The sequence below is a fragment of the Phymastichus coffea genome, unplaced genomic scaffold, assembly GCF_024137745.1.
Source record: "Phymastichus coffea isolate CEN01 unplaced genomic scaffold, Cenicafe_Pcof_1.1 PCOF00005, whole genome shotgun sequence".
Lineage (NCBI taxonomy): Eukaryota > Metazoa > Arthropoda > Insecta > Hymenoptera > Eulophidae > Phymastichus > Phymastichus coffea.
This window is the reverse complement of record NW_026706816.1, coordinates 7,357,530-7,366,709: the sequence shown is the minus strand read 5'-3', so window position 1 is coordinate 7,366,709 and position 9,180 is coordinate 7,357,530. Positions and strand designations below refer to the sequence as shown.

Genomic DNA, 9,180 nt, shown 5'->3' with positions numbered 1-9,180 from the left:
TCGTCGGCACTCGCACGCGCTTACAATTATTATTCTAGGCTTTACTAGTAGTGACCGAATAAATAAACTTATATAAACTCGCAAACTAACCTATCACGTGGCATGCTTGACTATTTAAAATGTGCACAACATTTTAAATGTCACGTGGTTCATTGACTGACTTTTGTACGATACGTATTTGCATTAAGTTGTGTTATTACCGCCTCATGCAAATGTGCATCTATGAACTGGCGCTCTGACTCGTCCCGAACGCCAATGGTTCATTTACGTTGGGCGCCATTTAACGGGGTGTTCATTTTGAGAGGGGCTACGCTGTGTATGGGTTGCAAGCTTCCCTTGCGTATGTGCGCAAATGAGCACGAATTACGCGAATGTTGCCGCTGCATCATACAATGGCGCACGCTTTAGCGGTGCCGTATGAATTTCTAGAAGATTACCCCCACGGGCAATCACAAACGCCTTCTCTGTGGCAATCCTCCTGCTACTACTTTAACTCGGGTGTATGCACTTGCTTCCGGGCGAAATTGCCGTTGGTTGCTACCGCTATTTTATTCGACAGCCTCAGCCTCGCTTGGAAGTATTTGGGGAAATTCAGCTAGCTAAAAACTGGCGCAAAAACATGAAGTCGTTTTGCCACAACGAACGTACCGATGAGGGCAAGAATTCTACCAATGGGCCAATCAATGATTATCTCACATAGAATTTATTCATCACTAGGCGCGATTTATAGTTTCGACAACCATATATAACTTTTAGGCCTTAACCTTTTACGTCTTAAACGCGCGAAACTATTAACGCCAAGCTGGCCAGTTTGCCTTACGAGAGCAGCTCTTAACCGAGTCGTCACTTTGTCAGTTGTCAGCCTCGTTTTGTCTCCTGGTTTCGGTGGAGAAATTGTCTGTCTTGATTTGGGCGCCCGCCGAATTACTTGCGCACGATCTCTCAGTATGCCCTCTCCTCTCAGCTTATGTCCTTATACACAAGTAGCGGTACTCTTTTTTAAACACAAGGACTAATCGCGCTCTGTAAAGGTTACATCTGTATTTCGCGAGTAGCTATCATAGACTTCCTCCTTCTCTATATCTATCTCTCTTTTCCTACGCAGTGCGTGCTGTCAACTCATATCCGGTAGGTCCTGTCCCTCGTGGGCAGTCGTCCTAACGAGGTGAGAGAGCGGATGTAACGTTCATCGTTACAAGGTAGTTGATAAACTCGTAGGCTTAGCTGCTTGTCTTATTAATTTATTGATGAGCTTGACCCCTTAAAATTAATAAACACTCTAGAAGACTTATTTATATTTATATTTTTGCAAAGGAGATCATAGAATCAGCTAATTATTTTATTGTCTGCATGAAGACTGATCATATGGTTTCAGTTCATGCAATTATTGATAGAAATAAATATGCAGTTTTATCGAAAGACTGAAATGGATTTTTGCGAATTTTTAAGACTTGATTAGATAAAGAATTGGTATTTTTTGGTATTTTACAATTTTTTTATTTATACAATGGTATTTTTTCTAATTCAATGAAGATATTCAATTAAAGTCGTTCTTAATATATTGGATTCAATGAGATCCTTTATTCATTCTATGAAGTGACTCGCATTTAGAACAAATTTATTGAAATGGTTAAACAATTGTAAAAATATAATTAAATATTTCGTAACCTCTATAAAGCATTTAATTGTTCGTAGTGGGTGTAGACAGTAAAAGTCATTTAATTCATTTTAATCTTGTTTCATAGAAGTAAATAAACGTTTCATGATTCAATTGATTATTAAATTTTTAAGTCTTCTAAACATTTACTTTTCTCAATGAAATTTTTACTGAATTAAAGAAGGGATATTTTAATTAAGTAACGAAGAATAAAACAAATTTTGTTGAATCAACAAAATCAATAAAATTTTCGTTATAGAATCAATAAAATTATAATTTATTAGATTAATCTTTTTTGTTATAGTGTCGGACAGAATTTTTTTCTCTTTTATTTTTATTATATTGTTAATGTTATTGTTCGCGCCATTTGCACTCCGAGATTAAAAAAAAAAAAAAGAGAGAGAAAGCAACCGACAACAGAATATAAGGAACGACGCAAGGGCAATAAATCATCGACTTCCGCGTTCGGTGACGTTTACAGTCGGAAGTATGCGCGCATCTGTTGTTTATTGCATATCGCCAATTGCAGCGCGTATTTCCCACATCTGCGCACCGCATGTCCAAATGCAGTTATTAGGTTTCTTAGTTTTTTTTTAGGTGAAAATTAACTCCGCTAATCCGGCAATACTCTCGTCTTAGCACGTCTGGGGAAAACCCAGACGTGCTCGATGACCAATGATCTCGAGGCCGCGCGCGTCAATAAAAAAAAAAAGAGAGTTCGCGACCGGCGGCCGCAGGTAATCAAAGGTCGCACGGACTCTTCCATCCTCGCAATCGCAAGTCCCTCTCTGTTTGGCTCCCCTCGGGCGGGCCTCAAGAGTAGGGAGAATTTTCCGCCTATTTATTCTCGCGTCTTCGGATAGAAAGGAGTTCTGTTCCTTCCGGAAACCAGACTGCTACGGTCGACACTCTGCTCTCTAACGTGCATCTCGCATCACTCAAAGGGGTTGTACGCGACAAGTCCTCTTTCTGCCGCAAGTGCATGTCTGCGACACCGAGCCAAGAAAGGAAACCGTGCGCGCTTAGGTGTGTGAGTGTGTTGGGGTGCGACTGACTCGCTAGTGTCTCGTGATCCCAGTGACGCATTTCAAGGGGACTGACTGCGTCAGTGGAAGACACCCTCAAGTCTCCGGGGTGCTACCAGTTCCTTCCTGCCCATCAGTCGGCAAACTAGGCGACATCGCAGTTTTTGTGTGCCCAAGACGTTGGGGCTGCGGTGCGCCGATGTGTGTGTGTGTGGTAGCACCTTCCTTCCCTCTACCTATGTTGGCGTCGACTGTAAGCGAACACACATTTTTACTCTGAATGGCCATTCACCGTGCGAACTGTACAGGCTCCGCGAGCCTCAGGTAATCTATTGTAAGCGTATCCAATCTCTCTCTCTCTCTCTCTCTCTCTCTCTCAATTTTGTATTAGTGGCGTAGTTTTTATTTATAATAGTAAACTCTGTAAGTATTCTATAGGATCTCGATGGCTTTTCCCCACTCACGACTGGGTTTTTTATGCCGGATGAGTATTCCTCACTTTAATAATTTCATTAAAGTTATATTGTATAATTAGGACTTATCATTTATAACACGCAATCATCCATCCCTAATTCCAACTTATTTACTGTCACGTATTATCTCCTCGGCGCCTTCAGCTTGCCCGTCCGGAGTATAATTCATTGTTAATAATATTAATAATCGTAACATTTAAACTACAGTTTAAACATGGTGCCCCGGGTGAGGAATTGTGTGTTGTAGATAATAGTCTTGATTCATTCAAAATCTGTGGTAAAATTGTGGTTTTAATTAGCAATTTAATATAATATAAAATAGAGAGAAGTTACAAGTTTATAAACGTGAGTCAGTGCGAGTAAGGTCCACCTGCGTCTTACTCTCTTCATTACAAAAATCAATTGAGCGAATTAAACGTTGATTGCCGCCATGACCCGCGTTCCGTTGGACAGGCTCGCATCTATTCAGCAATTCAAGAGCGATGAGATCGCTGCTATCGGCTCGCGCATGCGAAATCGAGCGCCTGACACTCTCAATAAAACAATCGTGCAGACGCGCATCCGCATCGTGGAAGAACGTTGGGCGGAAATACGGAAAATGCACGATGAGATTATGCTTCGCGCTGATGCGACAAGACATGTGTACGTCACAGAAAATCGTTTTGATGCGATGGCTCGCGCTCATGAGGAAACCCTGGACTGGCTGTTAACCAGGATGGTGGAGCTTCCGGATTTAAATAATGATCAGGAACGCGAAAATAACGAAGTTAACACCCGACGCCGCGCACGCGAAAACGACGAGCTAGACGAGCGACCAGCCAAATTGCCACGTTTAGATTTGCCTACGTTTTCCGGTAAATACGAGGACTGGGAGAGCTTTTCGGACGTGTTCACCACTCTTGTGCACGACGCCCCGTGCCTTGCTAATACAACTAAGCTTCAGTACTTGAAATCGTGTTTGAAAGGCTCTGCAGCTGAGCTAGTAAAGGACGTGGCCATCATTGGTATTAATTACGCGTCGACTTGGCAGGCACTTAAAGATCGGTTTTATAATCCGCGCTTATCTGTCAATAAACTACTCGATTCACTCGGAAACTTGCGCGTATTTGAAGAAGGAAAATGCGAATGATTTACGTCGATTTGTCGACGAAACTCAGCGTATCGTTCGAGCGCTCACGAACAGCGGAGCCCCTGTCGCGCATTGGGATATGTGGCTCGTTCACATAGTAGAAATACGCTTGGATTCGGAATCGCGAAAAATGTGGGAATCGGAACTGATTCAAAGGGATCGGCAATTAGCTCTTCTACTACTCGATGCGGAAAACAATGTAGCTTCGCGTTTTCCAAAGTTTGTCAATCTAGTCGCTTTCTTAGAGAGGCGTGCGCAATCATTATTAGTTATCAGCGCTGATAAAGAGGACAAGAAAACTCCTCAGCCAGCTAACTCAAATTCGGGTCCTCGTAAGGTTTACCACGCACAAGCCTCCGGTTCCGGGAGAAACAAGCCGACGACATGCTCTATTTGCTCAGGCGAGCATCTTATTACGCACTGCCCTACCTTTCTAGCGAAGAATGTGCACGACCGACTGAGCGACGTGCGTCGGCTAAGACTTTGTTATAATTGCTTGAGCACGCAAAATCTTAAAGACTGCAAATCGAAGCACTCGTGTAAGACTTGTAACCGGAGACATCACTCCCTGATTCACTTCAACAAACGGAATAACAATGGCAATGATGACACCAAGGTTCAAGCTAACGTTGCTCAAGTGAGCGTCGGGCAGGAGCTCTTGGCAAACGCGTGTCGAAAAACCGAATGCAACATTCTTCTTGCGACAGCGCAAGTCATTATCATTGGGCCCGATGGTCAACAAACTCGCGCTCGCGCTCTTCTCGATCAAGGATCGGAAGCGACTTTTATCTCGGAAGCTCTCGTTTAATTGCTCCGATTACCGAAGAATCGCGTGCAAACAAGCGTAATCGGAGTAGGTGGTTGTAAAGCGGGGACTGTTAAATCGGCGACTTGCTTCACGTTGCAATCGCAAGTTGACGTGAACTTCAAACTCGAAGTCAATGCTTTTGTGCTGCCGCGACTTACTTCAGCGTTGCCTTCTAGAAGCCTTGTCCAGTTCAATCTTCACCAATTCAAAAGGTTACGTCTTGCGGATCCACAGTTCCACATTTCGGATCGCGTCGACCTAATGATAGGTGCTGACTTGTATGGCCAATTGCTTCTTTCGGGTGTGAAAAACTTCACCAACACGCTAGTAGTCGCGCAAAATACCGCGCTCGGCTGCGTAGTATCGGGCCCTACGCACGGCAGTACGCCACGGCGGGCGGTACCTGCTAATCAAGTTACGGTCAAGGCGCTACGATGTGAGGTTAATGATGATTTAAGCGAAATTATCCAGAGATTTTGGACCGTTGAAGAAGTGCCGGTCATTACCAATAAACTAAAGCCAGCTGACGAGGAGTGTGAAAGATTTTTTACGGACACACATGCGCGCGATCGGGACGGACATTTTCGAGTTCGCCTCCCTTTAATCGGCGAACCGCCGATCGTGGCCGCGGAAACACGACGAATGGCTTTGGGTTCTCTTAAACATCAGCATAGACGCATCTCAAACGATCCGGAATTAGCAAGCGCGTACGTTGAATTCATGCAGGCTTATGAAGATCTAGGTCATATGGAACGTGTCCTTCGAGCAGAGATAAATAACGCGCGAGCCTGGTACCTACCCCACCATATAGTTGTCACCGGTACCCCCTTGCGAAAGAAGTATCGCGTAGTTTTCGATGCCTCGCGTAAAACGCTCGCCAAAAATTGCTTAAATGACTTTCTCATGGTCGGCCCACCCCTCCAAAGAGACCTCGTGCTTATTCTACTAAATTGGCGTCGATTTCGTTACGGGTTTACAGCAGATATCGTGAAGATGTTTAGGCAAATACGTGTTGCGCGAGAAGATCAGGATTTCCAACGAATCATATGGTCTCCTTCGCCACAGCAAGCGCCAATCGAATACCGCTTAACAACGGTCACTTACGGCACGGCTTGTGCTCCTTATTTGGCGATTCGCACGCTATTGCAGTTAGCTCGCGACGAAAAATCGCGTTATCCTTTAGGCGCTGAATGCTTAGAAGCAAACACGTACGTGGACGATACGTTCTCGGGAGCAGACGATCTCCCCACCGCTATACGTAAACGCGACGAACTCGTGCAAATTCTCAAAACTGCAGGTGTCGAATTGGATAAATGGGCTGCAAATTATGTGGACTTGCTGCCTCCACGCGACCGATCTAACGATAGCGGCGTAATCAAAGAAATCGACACCAGCAGTGACGTCAAAACGCTTGGCGTACACTGGAAGCCTTCCTCCGACGAGTTTAGCTTCAGCGCACCCAGTCTTAAGCACGGTAGCACAAAATTAACGAAGCGAGCTCTGTACTCCGAGATTGCAAGGTTATTTGATCCGCTAGGTTGGCTCTCTCCAGTCACGGTTGTCGCGAAAATCATAATGCAGGACTTGTGGATTGAAAAGTGCGATTGGGACGAACCGGTATCAGTCGAGATCTATAATAGGTGGCAAAATTATCGTCAATCCCTCGCAGCTCTACCCACTCTCTCGGTTAATCGCTGGCTCGGCTTAGCTCAAAACGCATCGTTTAAGATTCACGGCTTTTCGGACGCATCGTCCCGTGCTTACGCTGCCGTCGTGTACATCCGCATTACTTTCAGTAACGGTCAGTCACGAAGTGAATTAGTTGGTGCTCGGACAAAGGTCGCTAGCGTGAAAACAATCAGCATTCCGAATCTTGAGCTTTGTGGCGCGACCTTACTGGTAAAATACGTGCGTTATTTGCAAAAATTAGATTTCTTGAAGACTGCGTCGGTTCGTTTGTGGTCTGACAGTCAAATCGTCCTCACGTGGCATAAGAAACATCCTTGTCACTGGAAAACTTTCGTCGCGAATCGGGTATCGTTGATACGAACCGAATTGCCATCAGCTACGTGGGCTCACGTTCCTACAAAACAAAATCCCGCTGATTTGGCCACGCGAGGTGCTACGCCCACCGAATTGAAGTCAGCTGACTTGTGGTGGCATGGACCCACCTGGCTCGTTTCTGAACCGCAAAATTGGCCGCAACAACCAAGAGCAGTGCAAGCACTGCATACCCAACGGGGATTGACAAAGATCGAGCCGGTGCTTCTGTCACGATACTTTAGTTTAAGACGTCTCTTGCGCATAACGGCTTGGATGTTGCGACCGATTCTTCAACGGCGACGTTCCAATGCCGGTCAAGGCTTTTATGCTAAACTGCGACTTTGCGTAGAAGAGCTCGACAACGCGCGAGCGGTGCTTATAAAGCTCACGCAAGCTCACGCCTATGCTGGAGAAATCACGCTCTTACGGGCTCACAAACCTCTGCCGAAGCACAATTCGCTGTGCAAACTGACGCCGTTTCTCGATTACGACGGTATCTTGCGAGTCGGGGGTCGGTTGAGCAACGCGAATCTGCCGTGTCACGTTCAACATCCGCCGATATTACCACGCGATTCCGCTATTAGTCGACTTTACGTACGAGATGCTCACGAGCGAGCGCTTCACGGTGGACCTACACTGACTACGAGTATTCTGTTGCGTTTTGCGTGGATTATTGGAATGCGTCCCTTAGTTAAGTCTGCGATACACAAATGCGTCCCATGTCAACGACATAAACCACGCTTGGCCCATCAACTTATGGGTAACCTGCCAGCTGAACGAGTAACCCCGAATCGCCCCTTCACGATAACAGGCTTGGACTACGGAGGCCCTATCCGGGTACGAATTTCCAAAGGTCGCGGCCAGCATGCTTACAAGGGCTACATCGTCGTTTTTATTTGCTTCGCTACGAAGGCCATACATTTGGAACTGGTTAGTGATTTAACCACCAAATCGTTCATTGCTCCCTTTCGAAGATTTGCGAGTCGGAGAGGCCTGTGCAAGCTCCTTTTTAGTGACAACGCCACTACTTTCAAGGGAGCCGACGCGGAACTTCGAGCGATGTTTCAAGAGGCTTCAACATTCTACAAGGACATTGCGAAGGTGCTAGCTGACGATGGTACTTCGTGGACCTTCATACCACCAACTACGCCGCATTACGGTGGCCTCTGGGAGGCTGGCGTGAAGTCCACGAAGAATCTGTTAAAGAAAACTATTGGCGAGCACACACTTACATTCGAAGAACTGACGACCGTTTTGGTGGAAATCGAGGCCTGCCTTAACTCACGTCCGCTCTGCCCTTTAACTACAGACCCCGAAGACCTGCAAGCTCTCACGCCGTCTCATTTTCTTCTCGGCGCAGCCTCGGGAGTTGTTCCAGACCAACCTACACCAGCAGTTCCCGAGAACCGACTTGGCCGCTTTCAATTATTGCAACGTATGCGCGATCAATTTTGGAATCGATGATCAAGCGAATATGTTGCACACTTGCAGGAAAGAGGAAAGTGGCGAACGCCAGCAGTCAACTTCGCCGTGGGACAGCTAGTACTGATCAAGGACGACCGTTATCCAGCTGCAAAATGGCCTCTTGGTCGCGTAATTGAATTACATCCAAGGAAGGATCACCTTGTTCGGGTGGTCACAGTTAAGACAGCTGCTAACACCCTCCGCCGACACATTGCTTGCCTAGCCCCCTTGGATTTAGATCAACATCAAGAACTTGCGGATTTGGCCAAACGGGTTCAAGCGAGTAATTGCGTAACTAGGATATAGATATTCGTCCGAAGGACGAAGGCGGGCGGTATGTTCGCGCCATTTGCACTCCGAGATTAAAAAAAAAAAGAGAGAGAAAGCAACCGACAACAGAATATAAGGAACGACGCAAGGGCAATAAATCATCGACTTCCGCGTTCGGTGACGTTTACAGTCGGAAGTATGCGCGCATCTGTTGTTTATTGCATATCGCCAATTGCAGCGCGTATTTCCCACATCTGCGCACCGCATGTCCAAATGCAGTTATTATGGCTTCTTAGTTTTTTTTTTAGGTG

At 45.9% G+C, this 9,180-nt stretch overlaps 1 protein-coding gene across 1 annotated transcript; it reads left to right on the top strand.

The window, feature by feature from the left end:
- The first annotated feature begins 4,414 nt into the window (after nucleotides 1-4,414).
- On the top strand, nucleotides 4,415-8,736 carry LOC131667606 (uncharacterized). The gene is made up of 3 exons (XM_058941123.1): nucleotides 4,415-4,921; nucleotides 5,111-8,570; nucleotides 8,627-8,736. The coding sequence occupies exons 1-3, from the start codon at nucleotides 4,415-4,417 to the stop codon at nucleotides 8,734-8,736; spliced, it is 4,077 nt and encodes a 1,358-aa protein (XP_058797106.1).
- The last annotated feature ends 444 nt before the right edge of the window (nucleotides 8,737-9,180 follow it).

Bases quoted from the DNA above. Each gene is read 5' to 3' on its own strand.
- LOC131667606 (XM_058941123.1), top strand. From the start codon at position 4,415: ATGTGGGAATCGGAACTGATTCAAAGGGATCGGCAATTAGCTCTTCTA. The intron at 4,922-5,110 runs GTGAGCGTCGGG...CGATTACCGAAG, and splicing joins TTCAAGCTAACGTTGCTCAA to AATCGCGTGCAAACAAGCGT. The intron at 8,571-8,626 runs GTATGCGCGATC...GCACACTTGCAG, and splicing joins CCGCTTTCAATTATTGCAAC to GAAAGAGGAAAGTGGCGAAC.